We start from the raw sequence: 19306 nt of genomic DNA, 5'->3' as shown, positions 1-19306 counted from the left end.
AAAGATGTATAGAAAAATAAACATCAACAGCAAACGGACATGAAGACATTTAACATTAACAAAACACACCAAATAAACCCTTCCTGAATAGCTCGTAATCCACAAGTTCAGATCATTGCTGTTTGGCGGATTAAATGTGTGCTAACCACCTTAACCATGTCTAATACATACACGATAATGTTTCATTCTCCCCTATGCTGGACTGTAGTTTCCTTGTAAATGCTTCTCAGATAAAGGGCCATTATGCTAGCAGGACCTCACACTCTATTTTTGTCCCTAACCGGCATCATTCGTTCCTTTCGTATAGCCCATGCCTACGCGTGTACGATCCAATTAGGACAGCTTTTCCAGCAGTTTCTTTATCTTTTCGTGAGCGTACCGAATCTTGGTGTACAGATCGTTCGAGCAGCCATGCTCTATGATCGTCTGGAAGCGGTACGTGCGGAAGTTTTTGTTGTTATCCATCAACGTCACGGCACGCATTCGTGGACAGAGTATAATCTTTTGATGATCGGAGAAGTTGAGCTGAAACATAGAGAACAAGCAAAAGGGTTGAAAATGCTATCCACAGAACTCACGTTGGCAATTGCTTACTTGCACAGTGCCATTTGTTAGATGCATGACGACCGCGCACATCGTGCGGAACCAGGTGTGCATATGCGGTATACGTGATAATTGATCGCTTTCAATATTCATTACGCCTGCACCGGCCTTCACCAGGTGCTCCATCATGTAACGCTTGAAGTAGGTAAGCAGCTTCATCTTTTTCTCCAGATGCGGTGGGAAATTGTTCACGTCCCAGTAGGATTCTTGGCCCTCTTTATCGATAAAGTGAACATTGCTAAAGAGAGAGAGAAATTTTGTGTGAAAGAATGTTCTGTGGAAACTTTACACAGTACACTTACAGTCCATTGGCAAGCATAATTAATTTGGTGGTGTCGTTGAACATCACACCCATGCCTTCATCGCTGAGCTGGTAGCCGAAACCGTACTTGTCACTGTAGTCGACCCATTTCGATACCCAGAACAAAGGCTGGACGGCCGGATCCGTGTTTTCATCATCCAGATTACTTGCCAGCCGGGGTGGTTTGGCCAGGAAAAGCTTCGTTAGCTCCTTGTGCAATGTTTCGATGTCCGCACGGTACGTATCGTTGTGACGCGACATCATACCACTGGCAGTGATCGCATCATGTAGATTATTCTTCAGGAAGGATGATTCGCACCGGGTATCATCTAAAAGATAAAGTAAATAATAAAAATCGAACGAAAAAATGTTTAATCGTCGGTAAACTATTGTATCGGGGCGGCCCGGTGGCATGATGGTAGCGGCGCCGGTCTTCACACGAACGGACCGGACCAAAATACCATTCGGACCGCGTCCCCCCCGTACGCAGGACTGACTATCCGGCTACGGGTAAATAAAGTCACAGAAAGCTAGAAATGGCAGGCTCTTGAGGTTGTTGTTGCCAATAAAGAAAAAGAAACTATTGCATATTCAACATTGTATCCCCGGAATCCTTCTTACCTCCTCCACCACCATTCATTTCAGACAGTGGCTTCCTGTTCATACGCTCCGCCTGCTCCAACTGATCCGCACGGGGTGCCATCGTGAGGCAAGAGATTGGCAGCGAATTCGGGATGTAACCACCCGCCAGAAAGTCGAACTCGAACAGCTTGTGTATGCTGGGTCGCTTCAACGGATCCGACTGCAGCATAGCACAGATCATTTCGGCCGCATTGTTGCGCAGCGTCGGCGGCAACCGATAGTCACATTTGCGAATCCGATTGTACGTATCCTTCAGGCTCTTTGTCTCGAACGGTGGCTGACCGACGAGCAGCGTGTACATGACGCATCCGATCGACCAGATGTCCACCTCGTAACTGTGGCCCTTCTTGTTCAGAATTTCCGGTGCAATGTAGTTCGGTGTCCCGCAAAGCGTCTTTTTCCGCTCGCCCTCGAACTCGATCTTGGTGGCGAGTCCAAAGTCCCCGATCTTGACGTGCAGCTCGTCGTTCAGAAACAGATTTCCCAGTTTCAGATCCCGGTGGATGATGTGCTTGTCGTGCAGATATTTCACCCCGGTCATCACCTGATGCATGTAGTACTTGCATTCGTAGTCGGTGATAGACTTTCGGCGCTTGTGCAGCTCCATCATTGACTGTCGGGGTCCAGCAGCACGAAGAGGAAAAGGCAAACAAATGAAACATTCGCAACATTAGATTCTTGGTACACTAACTCCTGAAAAACGGGGCAATTCGTCTGTCCCAGCTTACCCGCTTCTTGCAGAGCTCCAGGACGATGTAAATATTGAGCGGATCGTCAAAGAAGCTGTGAAAGGCGACAATGTTTTTGTGCCCCAGCGAACGATGGATCGTAATTTCTTGCGTCATTTTCTCCTTCTGGTTGTGCTTCATCATCAGCTTCTTTGAGACGATCTTGCCGGCAAACACCTCGTTCGTGGCTACGTCCACTATCTCATAGCACTTGGCGAAGCCACCCTGAAAGAGGGACGGATACAGCGAAGGTCAATCCATTTGGTAAACAACAAACCGCGTACCAGCGCGAAACCGCATCACAATTGGAGGTTATATTACGGAAACAGCAGGGCGATGCGTCGTGGAGAAGGGAAAAGGGATCGCTTGGGAAGGATGCGGCAATGAGAACCATAATCGCGATAGATCTTACCTTTCCGAAGAATCGGTTTCTCCGGTACGTCCGCTTAGTGCCAGCATCGTACAGCTTTTCCGGAATGTCTACCGCTTTATCATCTGGCTTGGTGACACTACCCATGTTGGCTCGGGCCGTTGATTCGACTATGGCTAACGCTTACCGTTTTAACAAACTCCACTTAATAATCACTACAAACAAAATGACCACGCACGCTACGCGTCAATGGGAGTTACCGAATGAAGTTGGCAACGAAGAATGACGCTTTTTTAATGGTTGGGGACTTGTTATTTTTTTACTTCACACTATTAACTTCGGCGGTTCCAGCTCGATGCGTACCTTCAAGAACTCGTTAACGCTCTTTTTTGCGATCCTCTTCTTTGCCGTTATCTTGCGTTCTTTTCGATCCTTTTTGGTCGGTTTTTGGTCACCAATACACATGCACGCACGGTCGTTGTACGTGCTTGAACTGTACCGAATTGATGAAACACGGCGAGGATATGGATATGCGAAATCGATGCTTCCTATGATAAATCGATTGTATTCGTGTGAAGTTATGTTTCAAACCTTCGAAGCCATAAGCAACAAACGCGCAGCAGGACGCCTTCAGCGCACACACATAGAGGAGGGAGAGACCGACAACAAGTTTCGCGCCCGGTCGAGACGTTGACACACAGCCGTTACTTTTCGAATGGCGTGGATAGGAACATGCCAAACGCTTTCCGATCGACAGTTGGTTCTTCTCAACTAGAATCCAATCAATTGCCACTAATAACACAATACGATGTTGGCAGACGTTTGGCTGGAAGAAAGTTTTGTTTAATCCTTTTTGCAATCCACACTTCTTTCCACGGAACAGTTTAAAACAGTTATGACGATCGAATTTAAATCCCGATGCACAGACACACCTAAAAAATATGGTCAAAAAATTTTGACATATTTGTTGGAATTCCCAGCGGTGCTCGCAAGTGAGAAAGATCGACTCGAGTGAGAAGAAATTTTAGGAGCACAAATCGACAAAAGTGAGATGTGAGAACAGATTTAGCAGTGTTTAAACTGGGCAAGTGAGAAAGCCAGTATTGCGATAGATGTTTGGGATGTTTTATTTGTTGTATATGGTTTGTTGTGTACATTTCTGTAAATTTCTTGTATTATTCTATGTAGCAGATTCCACTATCATTCCTGTACATCCTTCGACGATCAGTCTGATTTTTATTCAGCAACATTATTTCTGCGTCTACAGTCCGCATCTCCATTGCTCGAAGCTGTTCGACGAAAAGACAACTTCTCGAAATGTCACAATTGTCAACCGATTTGATGGGCAGCCGTCAAGTTGTGCCCCAAAAAAAGTGTGCTGCAGAAAACGCTTTTCCGAATAAGCCGTGTGTGTTTTTCGTGAAAGTAACGGAAACAATTTCCATCGGAATTCGGAATATTACGCCTTATTTACAGATTGACCAACAATGTCCACGGTAGCAAGCGCACTGTCTTTGGCCGGTAACCGGTCGTCCGGAGCTCCCGTTCGCACACAAAATGGTATGTAAAATCTTGGTTCTTGCAAGAGGCTCATTGGGGCCCCTTTGAAGACCGTGGGTGTTCCGCATCACATGCTACATTTTTGGATAATTCAATGGAAATATGAATGGAAATCTAATGGAATTATGTGCCACTGTTGCAAGTATGCGATAAACTGCATTATTGCAAAAGATATATCCAATTTTGTTTTTTTATTACATTTTCTTCCATTCTTAATGCCGGCTAGAAGTTTTTTTTATGTGTCTGCTTGTAAATATGTAGCAAGCAAAAGTAAAGCAACTATTTGCTCCTGTTACAATTGGGTTTTCACGAAAAAACACAAGAAAGTCTCTGCACTACATTTTTGGTAAACTTATTTATCGATTTGTATTTTTATTGGGGTTCCTATGTCGCATAGCATGAGTCATTCCTTTTTGTGAGGTTATGTCGTACGACAACAGTTCTTTTCTCGGTGCTTTTTATTAAGATGTTTGCTATTTTTTGTCCTTTATTGCAGTGATGGCCGCAAGCTCAATCGCAAACATAGTGAAATCATCGCTCGGACCCGTCGGGCTGGACAAGATGCTGGTGGACGACATCGGCGATGTGACGGTCACCAACGATGGAGCAACGATTTTGAAACTGCTTGAAGTTGAACATCCAGCTGCCAAGGTGTTGTGCGAGCTGGCACAGTTGCAGGACGAAGAGGTGGGCGATGGTACCACCTCGGTCGTCATTATTGCGGCTGAGCTGCTCAAAAATGCGGACGAGCTGGTGAAACAGAAGATCCATCCAACTTCCATCATCGCCGGGTACCGTTTGGCGTGTAAGGAAGCTTGCAAATACATTTCCGAGCATTTGACCGCACCGGTCGACGATCTGGGACGTGAAACGTTGGTCAATGTGGCGAAAACATCGATGAGCTCAAAGATCATCGGTGCCGATGCGGACTTTTTCGCTTCAATGGTGGTTGATGCAGCACAAGCGGTGAAGATTCTCGATCCAAAGGGCAACCCGGCATACCCGATCAAGGCAGTCAATGTGCTGAAGGCGCATGGTAAATCGGCTCGCGAAAGTATTTTGGTTCAGGGTTACGCGCTAAACTGTACGATCGCTTCGCAGCAGATGCCTAAAAAGATCGTGAATGCGAAGATTGCATGCTTGGACTTTTCGCTGCAGAAAACAAAGATGAAGCTGGGTGTACAGGTGCTAATCACGGACCCGGAAAAGCTGGAAGGCATCCGTGCCCGCGAGCTGGACATCACGAAGGAGAAGATCGAAAAGATTTTGGCGACGGGCGTGAATGTGGTGCTGTGCAGTGGTGGTATTGACGATCTCTGCTTGAAGTATTTCGTCGAGGCCGGTGCAATGGCTGTGAGGCGTGTGAAGAAAGCGGATTTGAAGCGTATCGCCAAAGCAACCGGTGCTGCCTATCTTACGTCGCTCACGAACATGGAGGGAGAGGAAAGCTTTGAGGCCAGTTATGTGGGCGAAGCGGCAGAAATCGTACAAGAGTTCATCTGTGACGATGAGCTGATTCTGATCCGTGGGCCGAAGGCTCGTACCGCTGCGTCGATCATTCTGCGCGGTCCCAACGATTTCTACTGCGATGAGATGGAACGTTCCATTCACGATGCACTGTGCGTAGCGAAACGAGTCATGGAGGGCAAAAAGGTCGTTGCAGGTGGTGGTTGCGTGGAAGCGGCCCTATCGATCTATCTGGAAAACTTTGCCACCTCGCTGAGTTCCCGCGAGCAGCTGGCAATCGCCGAGTTCGCCAAATCGCTGCTGGTCATACCGAAAACGCTGGCCGTAAATGCGGCCAAGGATGCGACGGATTTGGTGGCGAAGCTGCGCGCGTATCACAACTCCAGCCAGACCGTCGTCGATCATGCACAGCTGAAGTGGTATGGGCTCGATCTGATCGAGGGTGTGGTGAAGGACAACAAGAAGGCAGGTGTGCTCGAACCGGCCATGTCGAAAATCAAATCACTCAAATTCGCGACGGAAGCGGCAATCACGATCCTCCGAATTGACGATATGATTACGCTGAATCCGGAAGAAAAGGGAGGCAAGAACTACGGTGATGCTTGTGCGGCTGGAGAGCTGGATGGTTAGAGGAGTTGAGCAAACGGAAGGCATGCCGATTTTGCCGATCGATCAACGTGCGTCTCGCCTTCAGCAGCATTTGCTACGTACTTTAAGCTTTTTATTCTATCATCTGCCGTTTCATCGCGAGCGAAGCAATATTATTACACCTTTTTTGTTTGTTCGATTATTTCGCTAACACCTCTCGTTTACATCATTATTCACACTGATCGCACCACACCGGCATCGAACGGACTCATTTTACACTTACATACCTTTAATGAGTTTCACATGTGCGCATTTTTCTTTCCTTGTGAAACAGTACCGAAATAAAACAGTAACTTAAAACCAATTTGTTTCATGTTGATCAATACTGAGGAGGTGCTCTATCTCGCGTTTAGCAGATACAAAATGTTTTTTTTTTATCATGCTAGTCATTCAGAAGATTCATGAAACTTTGTGCAGTACCATGAATCTGTAATTAATTAAGATTTTTCGCGTTTTTTAAGCTTCTGTAATCGAACTATTTTTACAAATGAAATATCACAAGCAATGCTAGCTTTCAATTGCAAAGAACTACGTGCTTCATGAATCTAGTTTGGGTGAAGATTTATATGCATTTTTCCATCTAAATCGACGTAATTTTGAAGTCACAAAATTACTTTGAGGATGTAAAACAAACTATGTTCGTAATCTTATAACTAATTGTAGCAATGACATGAAGTGAAACTACTCATTCTGCTGCTTTTGCGATATTAAGAGATCAGAAAAAGTAATACCTTTCGCGCCACAAACACCTGCTCCTAATATGTTGTTTATTAATGGCTTTTTTTTTACGTAAAGCTGGTTGTTTCTACCAGAAGTGATGATTAACCTTAAGCATTTGCTCTTCGTTTACGCTTAAGTTAACCTCGACGCTAGCGTGTGTTTTAGTAATCGAACTCGAAACGGTGCCGACATGCAGAGCTAACATAATACATTCCTTCATATGTTCTCATTACAACAGGATGAACGGGACAATATTAACTGCCATAACCATTCTCTGCACCAACGCTGGAGGAAGCCGAAACGTAAGTGACTTAAACCACCAAACTCTCGTATGTTTTGGAAAAAAAATGTTCCCTCAAAAAATGCAGTCTGCACGCTGTTGAAGTTGTTTATAGCCGTACTGATGATCGGCACCGGTCCACCTACAATCGATGTTATTTTTACCTACTGCACCACTGCCCTATTTAACATATATCCGTGCGTCGTAACGGAGACATGCCCTTTGAACGACCACTAAAACTGTCTCGCCCGTGTACAGTGCAGGATGAGCGCTCTCGTGTAGGATTTGTTTGCTCATGCACAAGATTCTTGACCCGGAAACGACACAACTCCGTGATCAATAGGGGTTAAGCAACGACGATGAGCGTAGGATATAGCGGCCGTACGTTACAACCAGTGCACGCGATCGTTAGAAACTGAGCTTCGATGATCGATTGTTTACAAGCGTTTGCCGCTGGATTAGTGCGGCATCTTCTTCATGATGGATGGCTAATGAAGATGCCGCATTCCAGTATGCGCGGATTAGGATTAGTTCATCATATAAGCGTTGCCCTGCTGTACCGATTTAACGATCCTGTTTAATATCCAATATTATGTGCCCCTTCGAAACAAGCCCTCGAAGGGAATGCAGAAATGCTGAAATTAACCATTGCCGTCATTACAGCTAAAAACACGTGATAGCGGGTGCGCCAACACGTTCATAAACGCAACACGGTGAAGGACACACTCTCGCATATGCTTTTAAAACCTTTTCCGTTCTTTTCCTGTTAATGAAATGAAAAGGCACGCTGTGCAGCTACTCGAACGCGACGAAAGCGACCCCTCCCGTACGCGAGAAGCTCGTGGTTGGTTGCGGTTGGTGAATGGTTGGTAGAAATCCTGGTGCACGCGGACACGGTTGCTCCGGATTTCATGTTTGTTTCGCTTACGACACGACCACGTCCAACAGGAGCGATTCATCCAAAAAACCCCGCAGAAGGTGGATGGTGCGTTTCCTATAAATAACCGTGCGCCAGCGGTACTCAAAGCGGTGAGGTTTTGCAGTACAATACCCAGTAGCGGGGAAACTGCGCCGAAACGCGTGCATGGTATTGTCGCGGTAAAGCCACAAAACTCCCGAATCGGAACATTGGATTGCTGAGATTCGGGTTAGAAAACGCATCAATGCTTTGGTGGTGCAATTCGTTTTCATGCACCCAAGAAACCCACCTACCGCTTGGGCGATCGCTCCGCATCCACAGGTGCTCCCGAGACCCGACCAGGTTCCACGAGTATCCCGAAGAATGGAGGAGTGTACTAAAATAAGCAATTCATTGCCAGGGGGATGCAGCTAAATGCAGCGCGTTGAAAGGTTTGTTTCAGCACGTACTGCTGGAAACGGGTTGAGTGCAGTTCGAACGATTTAACCGCTAACAGCTCGAACGTCAGAATCGTTGAAATCTCTGAAACAAGGAAGCATACCATTATGGCAATAATCGGGTGATCCTCACGATCTCTGCACCGGATGTGTGCGTACGGTGAGAAAACGCAATCCGTATCGGTTGTAAGATCTGCTACTACCGAAGCCGGGCAGATGGATGCTGTCCCGGAAAGGTGTGCCGTGAACTCACCGGCAAATTGTCGAACTGCCACCAAGTCAACGGCATGATGTCGGCCGGTCGGCAAAAATAGATTTTCATTTCGGGGAGCACATTTATTGAGCATTCTCAGCGTACGTTTCTCAATCGGTTGGTTAGTTCTGAGGGGGTGTGGGGGCTCTCGGTGGTGTTTTTGCTTCCCTTCGTTGGACTACACCCGCATTCTGCACCGTTTGGAAAGCGTAACCACCACCCGCTGTAAAACTTTGGTGGGCCAGACGGTCCCCGATCTACACGCGATCAGGCCGGTGCGAAATGATCGCTATGGGGTACGCAGGTGGCAGATACGCAGGCGCATCCGACCGTTTGGTTTGTAGTGCTGGGATGAGTTTGGTGAGATTCTCGGAGTACGAATCAGTTGGCGGATGTTTGTCGGTTTAGTTGGACGTTCCGAGGCAACGTAGCGTCTGTCGTGGGTTCTGTGAATTGAGGTTAAAGGTGAAAAAGCATATCTCTTTGGTGTTTGGTTGAAGTTGCAAAAGATCCTACCAGGGCAATCGTGCTAGTTTACCAAAAGTACACAAAAGAAAGCAGAATATCATCCATAACGAGGAAAATCAAGATCCTCAGACCTCTTGCATGTCTCGATCGTAACCGAAGTGTGAGAGCCGTACACATCAGGAAGGAATTTCTCGATCTCGGAGGATTCTCGTCGATCTGATTGCGTTGGCAGTGTGTGTGTGCGCCTGTGTGTGAGTGTGTGGTGAGTGGTTGCAAAGGAATTTCGCTACGCCACGCCGCTGCTCCCTCGGCAAAGCTGGTGGACCGGGTTGACGGAACGGTTTTCGAGCGTGGTATAATTAATCGTAGCGGTTCGAAATTCTTGAGCGCTGCGTTAATTCTAGTGCTTTCGTGTCGCATCGGGTTCCGGCCGGCGGTACACGAGTGGCGCGTACGCCGCGAACAACAAGTGTGTAGGCGTTTTGAAGCGATCGCCGACAGCCGAAACGCCGGTTGAACCGTGTGTCCCCAGCGCAGTTGCGGTTCCGAACCGAAGGCAGACAAAATGTCCGACCTGGACGATATGAGCAACTTTGATGCGTGGCTGGAGAAGGACTTTCTGAGCAAAATCAACCGGCTCGAGACGGAGGTGGAGGATTTGAAGGACAAGAAAAGCAATCTCGACAAGGATCTTAAGAAGAAAACGATCGAGTGTGACATACTGCGGGCGAAGGTCGGAAAACTCGAACAGGTACCGTCGAACAATGCGGCCTCCAATGAAAAGATCGAAAACCTGGAAAAGGAGCTGAAGCGCAAGACGATGGAGCTGGACATACTGCGCTCGAAGCTTTCGCAGGCCGAAACGAATCCGCAAGCCTCCCAGGATCTAACTGAGCGTGTAAAGCAGCTTGAGAAGGAGTTGAAGAAGCGCATCATTGAGAACGGTATACTGCGGGGTAAGCTGACCGAGGTTGAAAGTGAACCACAGACACCGGAGGCGCAGGAAAAGATCGACGAGTTGGTGCGGGGCCTTCAGCGCACCGAGAGTGTGGTGCTGCGGGAGAAGGTTAAGGAGCTGGAGGGTGATTCGGAAGCGTCCGAACGGAACGGTGAGCTGGAGCGCGAGCTCAAGAAGAAGAACATCGAGAGTGATATACTGCGGTCGAAGTTGAAGCAGTTCGAAAACACGCCCTCGAACGCACAGGAGGCGAACGAGCGGATGCGTGATCTGGAGAAGCAGGTCCGGAAGTACCAGATCGAGGCGGACATTCTGCGCGCGAAGGTGAGCCAGCTGGAGAGTGATGCAGCGACGCGCGTAGACGAAGAATCGACCGAACGCATCGAGGAGTTGGAGAAGGGCCTGAAGAAAAGCACCACCGAGGGTAACATGTTGCGGGCGAAGATGCAAATGTTTGAGAAGGAATCGACCGCAACGCAGGACTCGAACAGCGAGCAGATCGAGGAGCTACGCAAGGGGTTGAAGAAAAGCACCACCGAGAGCCAAATACTGCGATCGAAGCTGACCGAGCTGGAGAGCAAACAGGTGCACAGTGGCGCTAGCAGCTACAAGATCGAAACACTCGAGCAGGAGCTGAAGAAAAAGAACATCGAGAACGATATTCTGCGATCGAAGGTGGAACAGCTGGAGCGTGTACCGTTGGCCGATAGTCCTGCGAATGACAAGATCGAGGAGCTGCAGAAGGAGATCCGCAATCTGAAGATCCAGAATGATATTCTCAAATCGAAGCTAAACCAGGCCGAGGACGAACCGGCGACAACGCAGGAATCGACCGACCGCATCAGCGAGCTGGAAAATGAGCTAAAGAAGCGTACGATCGAGAGCGATATACTGCGCGCGAAGGCGATCCAGCTGGAGTGTGAGCTGTCCCCGACCAAGAACTCGAACGAGCGGATAGAGGATCTGGAAAGTGAGCTGAAGAAGAAGATGCTCGAGAACGACATCCTGAAGTCGAAGGTGAGCCAGCTCGAGGGTGAACTGATTGCGCACACGGGCACCAGCAAGGCGGACCCGAACGAGATCAAGAAGCTGAAGGAAAAGCACGAGGAGGTGATGGGCAAGGCGAAGGAGCTGCTGTTCGAGCGGACGAAGACGGTGAAGACGCAGGACATGCAGATAAAGGCACTGCAGAACCAGATCGAAAACATCAAGGAGGTCGTGGCGGTAACGAAGGACATGCTGAACATCCGGAACATGGAGCACGAACAGTTGCAGACGCGGTTCGAAAACATCGACAGCAAGATGAAGGCGGAACGGGAGCGGCAGACGCTGCTCGAGAAGAAGCTGGTCGTCTCGCAAAAGATGTACAACGATCTGCGGGATGAGTACACGACGCAGCTCGAGCTGTTCAAGGTTAGTTCGGCTTGCCGATAGGAGGTGATCTTTCTACCGTCGCTGTAGTTGCGCACACACAGTAGGTGCTTTTCTTTTGGGGAGGGAGCGGCTGAATCATAATTGTAACGCTGCAGGCCTGCCGTTTTGTTTTTCTTCTTCTGGCAGGTTTACCTTTCTTCCCTTCACGCCACGCAATGCACTATTACTCAATTACCATTACTACTACTACTACTACTACTACTACTACTACTACTACTACTACTGCCTGCACTACCATTTCTGACCAACTGACTGCACAGCAACCGTTTCATGTACCTACGCGTGCGCCTTGCGTTGTTGTATATGAGGAAATTCCGTTTTAATGCACTGCAGATGTGAAATGCGTTTCTAGTGTGTATCTCACCATATTGCGGTAGAATATTCGGGGTCAATATTCTGGCACCTTGCCGGAAAACTGCGTCAGCCTTCATTTTTAACTAACGAACCATTTTCACCGTTCGGATTCGAACAAAAAAAAATCATCGGTAAAATTAATTGTACAGCCGTTATAAGAAGTATGTGTAAAAATATTTGTTCAAATAACCTAAACTTTTCCAAAAGGATTCAGCTCATTCCTGCGTAGTTTTACCCTTCCTTTTACATTATTTCCAAAAAAAGATGTTTGTTTTTCGAAAAGTTATTAACATTCATCATTGTGTTCCATTGCCGTAAAGCGCCTGTCCAAGCAGTATATTAATTTCCACTAATAGGATCAAAAACTGTTCCTGCAAACATGACAAATAGCGCTAACATGTGGTCTCTCACCGAACCATGTGGTAGAGAAGCAAACATTTGTCCTACTTTTTGTTCAAAAATATAAATTGCTTACACAACAATTTTACCTGTAGCACCTCCATCTGCCAGTTGAAGTTTCTTTTCCCCCGGAGAAACTACGAAAATACCAGATCCAGTGACACTATTACAAAACACAGAATCAGAAAAACCGCTTCTTCTAGATCATCGTTCGCGCGGGGTGGTTAAGTTTCCGGTTTTTTTGCGTGCTCTCAATGTAATATCTTTTCTATCTTTTCTCACACTTTCAGAAAACGGCGGATCGAGCTGGGATTGATTTTCCATGCTTGAAAAAAACTGCACATACAAAGAAATGATTTACAACCAAAAAAAATCTGACCCATACGGTGTCAACGGAGTCTGACTCGCTATCCACTCTGTCTCACCACCACTACTACTATTACTACTACTGTGCGCTACTAAATCATTCTTATGCACCACTATTCGCTTAAGTTCTTAGTGTCACGTTCTTTTACATCTTACGATATAACAACAACACTCCACATACGAAACAAAAAAAAATGAAGAGTGAGGTAATGTGCTGTTCAAATGCGCCTTCACCAGTTCTGCATCCGGTTCACCACAATACCCATCGTCTCCTATCATTAATATCCTTCTCAATGTGCTGTTGCGTTCCGTATGCAAACACCAACCACACGATCATCCTTCACGAATGCCACGTGTGTTCGAAACCGTTGTAAAGATCACGAACCCGATTTTAAAACACACCACAGTACTGTACACAATTGTCCTCGTTGTAAAAATGTATCCATGCGTTCCCGTATGTGCGTGTGTGTGTGTGTAATGTATTTATGTGTTGCTTTACGTGCCTTCCATTATCCTTTCCATTTTTCATCGATCACACGGTTTTCTAATGTCCATCTTCTGAACAAACTTTCATTCAAAGGATTCTTCTTCGTCAAATTGCAGGAAATCCAAAAAACCTACGCCGAAAAGATCGAACTCATCAAGGAGGAAATCGAATCCGTCCGGAATGGTGCCAAAAATTGAACCATCTTACCGGCAGGATCAACAGTTGCCGACCGTCACGGTGGAAGATCATCTACGGAGTGAGCTGGAAGGGCGATCCTGCTGCTGCACTGTGCAATAACAACCCCGTCTACCCCGTTTGGTTTCCAATCGGGGTTCGCTGTGTTTTCGAAAAGAACCGCGGCTCTATTACTGTGAAGTCGTTTGCAATTGCTGCAGCAATAACCGTTCATCAACAAAAAAAAAACATACCCCCACCGGTCCACTCCACTTCTTGCTGAGCGTTGTGTGCTGAGCTTCTTGCTCCAGATTTCATCCTGTTTTCTCCACCTGCTACTGATATGCTGTATTTACTGCAGAGCTGTACTTTGCACGATATCCCCCAACGTTAGGCAAGAGTTAAGTTAACTTACTATATTATGGAAATAAAGGAAATAAAGAGAAATAACTTTTATACCTTTCACACGTATGCATTGAACCGATGCGTAAATAGTGTAAGTTTTAACTGATGCCAACAGAAATTCGCTACCAGCAACTAGTTTATTTCCCACACAACAATCGCCTAATGGCAAACGATAGAAACCAGGTTACAGTGAAGCCGGTTGCACATACTTCCAGCTGTTGCCTCCCTCACTATCAACGCATTCGAGCAGTTTGCCTTCAACCGTTAGCTTTTTCAGGTGATGGTTCACATTATATGCTGCGGCTGCCCAAAGTTGCTCCGGTGTTTCCTTGTACACCGTGCGCACGACGTCCATCTCGTTGTACTGCTTGTCCGGGTTCTCCTCGAACACGGCAAAGATTTGTTTCTCGCGATGATTTCTATGATTTATGTATTCCGTTACTCGTTCAGTAGGGTCCTAAAAAAATGGGGTGAAAAAATGTTAACGTATATCACACCGGAACTTCTGCAAATTCTGAGTCAAGATACTGATTACTTACATCGATGATATTACCATGTCCGGGATAGATAATCGTAGGTTTAGCATTCAAAATTGTTTCCAAACTTTTCATGTACCGGTACAGATCTTCGAACACGGTTGTACCCTCGCCAAGAATGCAGTCGGCACTGAACAGTGAATTATCTTCCTGCAGCACCAGCACCACATGATCCGTCGTGTGTCCCGGCGTATGGATCACCTTCAGCGTGGCACCTTCGGTGGTAAATATTTGTCCATCCTTTAGTTCCTTCAGTGTTGCGTTGCGTACTTCCGGCTCTGGGGCATCAGTGCGAGGAAATTTCCACACATTACATGTATCTACAACAGTTAAGTGTACCATTTTAGAAAGAAATCTTCATGCGGTAAGCCACCTTCAGTACCTTTGTTGTCGATTACTTCCAGTATATCATCTACTCCTCCGACGTGATCATGATGCCAATGGGAAATAATAATATCGTTGATGAGCACCCTTTCATCGATCAACACCTTTCGCAAATGTCCAATGTACTCTTTAACGTTCGCGTCTCCCGTGTCTAAAAGTATTCGCCTGCAAAGACCAATTTGCTAAGATAAGAATGTTGCATGCAGCATACAACGTATACAGCGCAATTACCTTTTTCCACTACCGATGAGATACGTGTTCGTGCCTTGCAGCGTCATCGGGCTGGGATTACATCCCAGAATTCGAATCAGGCGCGAAGATATTCTAGTCACTGCCGGTATGGTCGCCATGATAAAAGCACGATAATCTGATCGCCTACTATACCTCTCAGCTGTTGCGTGACAATTAAAATAACCTTTTTCTACTCTTTATCATCGGCGTCTCCGGTTCTAGCCCCTCCTCGCCGGGTGGTCTGGTGATGAAGATTTCCGAAACGAACCCTTCGGAATCACAATCGCTTTCATTGGCTTCGTGCTCTTGCGTGGTCTCTTTCGCTTCTGGCGTTTCGCTTGCGGTTTCTGGTTCTGGTACAGGCAGCAAATGGACGGGAAACCCTACCGGGATAGTCTCGAGCTCGATCGGGGGCACCTTTACACCTCGCTCGTGGTACAGCTTGATAACAGCGTCGTATATTTCGTCGGCCGCTTTATCGGCCACTGTCAACAGCGAGAACAGTGTCTCTGTTTGTGTTACCAAACTGTCACAGTCGGCCGCACAATCGCGCAACTCGTTTTTGGCGGTTGTTATCGCTTCCCGCACCGGATACTGCTTCGATTCGTCCTTTTCGACGTAACCGATCGCGAACGTGGTGCACTGTTTGCGCAATGTTTTGATCTTCGTATCAATTTGCAGCGCTTGGTCTTTCAATGCGTTGAACATGATGGTTTTGGCCGCGTCTTTCCGATCTTTTTATCGGTCGCTTTTTGGAAGAAAACAAACCAGCTGTTTGGATTTGAGTTTGACAACGTGAGCCACGTGCAGTGTTGCCAGGAATGTAGCGATTGTAGTGTTGAAATTAATTTTACTGCACTTTTTCTGAGGAAATTTCTTACTTCTTTTCCACACAACGATTACAGGTTCATAAATGTAATTTGGAAATGAATTGAACTTGTTTACAGCAGAGAAATTCGCTTTTTTGGACCAATAGCACCAAAAGCAAATAAACAACAGAACAGAATGGCACGGATAATCGAAAATCTTCCCTGCATCGAACCAATGTCACCGTGACAGATGTCCCGCGGTTCTGTCAGCGAAAAATAACGCGTGTCGAAATTCAGAAAAAAAGTCGAGGTCCAGCACTCGCCTTCGGTGTGGAACTTATTGATTTTTCCCTATTTTGCGCTTCGCACTCTAGTCGTTGCAGCGATTCTTGTTCGATTGTGAATAAGATTTTCTTCGTCGCTCCGTACACAGGTAAGTGAACGACACTGTGCGGCATTGCGTTCTGCAATATTGCGTGTGTGGGGGCGAATGTGTGGTTAGAAAGCGGCAAACCGCAAGGAATTGCTGCACAAATCATCGCACACGTTGTTACCACGGTGGCCAGCTAGAGGTCAGAAAGGCCACCGAGGAAATGAGGGAAGGGATGAGAAACTGTTTCTACGCAGACCAGCTGCTTCTGATGCACCCAGCGTAGTAACCATTGTAAATTGTGGCTTTTCCATCTACAGAGACTATTAATAAAAGCGCAAAATGGCTGCTGCAGCAATGGCACACGAGAAACCGTGGTCGGACAAATCCACGATGAACGCGGCTGAAAAGACGTACTACGAGTACATGGCCAAGGTAGGTAAACCCGCAACGATAGAGTGTACCATTTCTGCTGTTGTGATAACGTGCTAAGTGTTGAAGATTTCGTACCCGATTGCGCTCGGTTACAAACGTCGTGGCCGTTACGAGGCGCGACCTTATACGTTTCTTGTTTAATATTTTACACTAACCCACCACCCCCAAATTGTATGCAAGCTTTCCGTTGCGGGGAAGATGGAGTCGCACGATGGAGTGGCGACCGGACCGAAAATAGAACAGCCAAAAAAAGGAAACGCTGTCACTTCTCAGCATTCAGCGTCTCAACAGCAGCAGCACCAGCAAGGCCAGTCAAGAAAAGTGGATGCCGCATCAATCGAATCTTCACCACCCCCGGTGGTGGAAGGGCCGAAATCGAAGAAAGACAAGAAGAAGCGGAACAAAGGCAAGAAAGATAGTACCCCGACTGATACTGAGTCTTCCGAAAAATCGATTAATAGTGGTAACATGGCGACGACCTTGGTAGATGATGCACCGGAGCCCAAACCACAGCCCACGGTCGTTGAACATGTCGAGGTACAGAAGGAACCAGCCAAGAAAAAGTCGAAAAAATCAAAGAAATCCAAGGGACAGGATGATGCATCGATCGTGCAGCAGGATAACGATAATAAGTATCAAGAGAATGTGCAGCAGCAGAATGCCAAAAATCTGAAGGAGAAGGAAAATTTGGCACACAAGCTGTGCGATAACATAACGGAGGAACTGAGCAAGGTGGTTCTGGCGTGTGGACGTTATTGATTTTGTTTTTTCTTCTATCGGTCATTCTGAGTCTTGCCGAGTTTTGTGCTGGTTGCGTTTTTTTTTTGGTTTGGCTGACCAGTTGAGCTTTGGTTCTATTATGCTTGTTTCCATTCCGGTCTTTCTGTTATCTTACTTTGGTCCTGTAGTAGAATTTCAGCTTTTTTTCTATGTAAATATTACTTTTCTTGGCGTGATACATAATCCTTCGTGTCGGAGATAGGCTACGGATAGCTTTTAATATTCCGGTCTTGCGGGTGTGTGTCTGTATTACTTAATACAGAAATACACAGACTTAGTAAAATCGGATAATTAAAACCATTTTCGCCTTAGTTCACCCCGTTTGTCGATCAATCGTTGTGGAAAGTTTGTTTTTTTTTTAGTATATAGCTAGCACTAAAATGGTTTGTTTTTCAGCACCGATTGTTTTATTTTCACGCTTGGTTCTTTTTGCCAGTACTCACCTGACGCTTCTTCGTACTCATTGCGATTATCTTATTGCTTTGCAGATCAACTCCGTTCCATCTCAGTGCACTTTGGCTTCGGAAATATCGAAAGCCAGGCAACACATCAAAAATTCCCTCGAGCGGGTAAGTTTTGCTTTACGAGTGTACCGTTGTGTGCTGCATTTAGTCATTAATTCGGTAATGAAATGATTCCTTTTTCTTTTCTTCAGATGGATGGTATTGCTGCGTTGGCAGCTAGCCCCGGAGCTGAGTTGCTGGATCGTTTGTCCTCGGTGGAGAAGGAAAACGAGAAGCTTCGCTCGATTATTGACGGACTGAACAACCTTGTCATTGATTTGCACGAGCGTGTTCGAACGCTTGAATCAGGCAGCGGCAAACCGGCTGCTGCTGGTGCCAAATCAGCTGTCACTGCTGCGCCCAAGCCTGCCGCCGCTCCTGCCAAGAAGGTCGAAGCCGAAGACGATGATGATGATGTCGATCTGTTCGGTTCGGAGGACGAAGATGAGGATAAGGCAGCGGCCGAGCTGCGCGAAAAGCGTCTGGCCGAGTATGCGGCGAAAAAGTCGAAGAAACCGGCCCTGATTGCGAAATCGAACGTGATCCTCGACATCAAGCCGTGGGATGATGAGACCGACATGAAGGTGATGGAGCAGGAGGTGCGAAAAATCAATGCCGATGGACTGTTGCTCGGTGCGGCCAAGCTGGTACCGTTGGCGTACGGCATACATAAGCTGCAGATGTCGTGCGTGATTGAGGATGATAAGATTTCCGTCGACTGGCTGCAGGAAGAGATCGAGAAGATTGAGGATTACGTGCAGAGCGTGGATATCGCTGCATTCAATAAGATTTAATGTGGTACTTTCGACCTGACAGCAGCAACATTTGGAGATCATCCCGTAAAATATTTTTAATCGATTTTACTACATAAATAACTCAAGACACGCGCCACCACGACAGTAGATGGGGAGGGGAAGAAGAAAGGCCGTGAAACGAAGAACGCTGGTCGCCATCTTTCTATCCTAGTGACGGTTGCTTCTTTCAAATTGAAAGCACATTAAATGGAATATTATATCTTATTACATCTGTGTACATCCGGGTTGATCAAGTAAAGACAACATTTTCCACATCTAACCGGTTGCATCTGAGTGATTAATGAATGAGTACATGCGAAATAAGAATAGTTCAATTAAAATAAGCAAATTCCTTGGAATACAGTTTCGTTGACCGATGTAGATACGGTACGAAAAGGAGTATCGATAACATACCGTTCAAACAAAATAAACTGCAGTAGTATAACACATGATGTAAGTCAGGAACTGCAAATAACGGTTAATTCAAAATT

The 19306-nt window shown here is 46.6% G+C and overlaps 5 protein-coding genes across 5 annotated transcripts; 3 read left to right on the top strand and 2 right to left on the bottom strand.

Moving 5' to 3' along the window:
* Positions 1 to 333: 333 nt before the first annotated feature.
* LOC128719425 (serine/threonine-protein kinase polo) lies at positions 334 to 2791 on the bottom strand. Its single transcript, XM_053813050.1, has 6 exons — positions 2687 to 2791; positions 2275 to 2499; positions 1526 to 2159; positions 906 to 1233; positions 595 to 841; positions 334 to 525 (listed from the first exon to the last, which is right to left on the bottom strand). Exons 1-6 carry the CDS (start codon positions 2789 to 2791, stop codon positions 334 to 336), a joined length of 1731 nt encoding a protein of 576 aa, XP_053669025.1.
* Positions 2792 to 4131: 1340 nt separating this feature from the next.
* On the top strand, positions 4132 to 6301 carry LOC128719779 (T-complex protein 1 subunit alpha). Its single transcript, XM_053813409.1, has 2 exons — positions 4132 to 4204; positions 4701 to 6301. Exons 1-2 carry the CDS (start codon positions 4132 to 4134, stop codon positions 6299 to 6301), a joined length of 1674 nt encoding a protein of 557 aa, XP_053669384.1.
* A 3660-nt stretch (positions 6302 to 9961) lies between these two features.
* On the top strand, positions 9962 to 13691 carry LOC128719135 (girdin). The gene is made up of 2 exons (XM_053812758.1): positions 9962 to 11767; positions 13488 to 13691. The coding sequence occupies exons 1-2, from the start codon at positions 9962 to 9964 to the stop codon at positions 13689 to 13691; spliced, it is 2010 nt and encodes a 669-aa protein (XP_053668733.1).
* A 466-nt stretch (positions 13692 to 14157) lies between these two features.
* Positions 14158 to 15243, bottom strand: LOC128719138 (beta-lactamase-like protein 2 homolog). The gene is made up of 4 exons (XM_053812761.1): positions 15125 to 15243; positions 14892 to 15058; positions 14513 to 14829; positions 14158 to 14430 (listed from the first exon to the last, which is right to left on the bottom strand). The coding sequence occupies exons 1-4, from the start codon at positions 15241 to 15243 to the stop codon at positions 14158 to 14160; spliced, it is 876 nt and encodes a 291-aa protein (XP_053668736.1).
* A 1402-nt stretch (positions 15244 to 16645) lies between these two features.
* Positions 16646 to 18824, top strand: LOC128719137 (probable elongation factor 1-delta). Its single transcript, XM_053812760.1, has 4 exons — positions 16646 to 16738; positions 16919 to 17470; positions 18007 to 18087; positions 18174 to 18824. The coding sequence occupies exons 1-4, from the start codon at positions 16646 to 16648 to the stop codon at positions 18813 to 18815; spliced, it is 1368 nt and encodes a 455-aa protein (XP_053668735.1). The 3' UTR covers positions 18816 to 18824.
* Positions 18825 to 19306: the final 482 nt, after the last annotated feature.

This window comes from Anopheles marshallii, chromosome 2 (genome assembly GCF_943734725.1).
Source record: "Anopheles marshallii chromosome 2, idAnoMarsDA_429_01, whole genome shotgun sequence".
Classification (NCBI taxonomy): Eukaryota; Metazoa; Arthropoda; class Insecta; order Diptera; family Culicidae; genus Anopheles; species Anopheles marshallii.
This window is presented reverse-complemented; position numbering and strand designations above follow the sequence as displayed.

Excerpts from the sequence above, each read along its gene's own strand:
- LOC128719425 (XM_053813050.1), bottom strand. The coding sequence starts at position 2,791 with ATGGGTAGTGTCACCAAGCCAGATGATAAAGCGGTAGACATTCCGGAA. Across the intron at positions 2,500-2,686 it reads GAAACCGATTCTTCGGAAAG|GGTGGCTTCGCCAAGTGCTA; the intron begins GTAAGATCTATC and ends TCCCTCTTTCAG. Across the intron at positions 842-905 it reads ATTATGCTTGCCAATGGACT|CAATGTTCACTTTATCGATA; the intron begins GTAAGTGTACTG and ends CTCTCTCTTTAG.
- LOC128719779 (XM_053813409.1), top strand. The coding sequence starts at position 4,132 with ATGTCCACGGTAGCAAGCGCACTGTCTTTGGCCGGTAACCGGTCGTCC. Across the intron at positions 4,205-4,700 it reads TCCCGTTCGCACACAAAATG|TGATGGCCGCAAGCTCAATC; the intron begins GTATGTAAAATC and ends CCTTTATTGCAG.
- LOC128719135 (XM_053812758.1), top strand. The coding sequence starts at position 9,962 with ATGTCCGACCTGGACGATATGAGCAACTTTGATGCGTGGCTGGAGAAG. Across the intron at positions 11,768-13,487 it reads CGCAGCTCGAGCTGTTCAAG|GATTCTTCTTCGTCAAATTG; the intron begins GTTAGTTCGGCT and ends TTTCATTCAAAG.
- LOC128719138 (XM_053812761.1), bottom strand. The coding sequence starts at position 15,243 with ATGGCGACCATACCGGCAGTGACTAGAATATCTTCGCGCCTGATTCGA. Across the intron at positions 15,059-15,124 it reads CTCATCGGTAGTGGAAAAAG|GCGAATACTTTTAGACACGG; the intron begins GTAATTGCGCTG and ends TGGTCTTTGCAG. Across the intron at positions 14,431-14,512 it reads GACATGGTAATATCATCGAT|GACCCTACTGAACGAGTAAC; the intron begins GTAAGTAATCAG and ends CCATTTTTTTAG.
- LOC128719137 (XM_053812760.1), top strand. The coding sequence starts at position 16,646 with ATGGCTGCTGCAGCAATGGCACACGAGAAACCGTGGTCGGACAAATCC. Across the intron at positions 16,739-16,918 it reads ACTACGAGTACATGGCCAAG|CTTTCCGTTGCGGGGAAGAT; the intron begins GTAGGTAAACCC and ends ATTGTATGCAAG. Across the intron at positions 18,088-18,173 it reads TCAAAAATTCCCTCGAGCGG|ATGGATGGTATTGCTGCGTT; the intron begins GTAAGTTTTGCT and ends TCTTTTCTTCAG.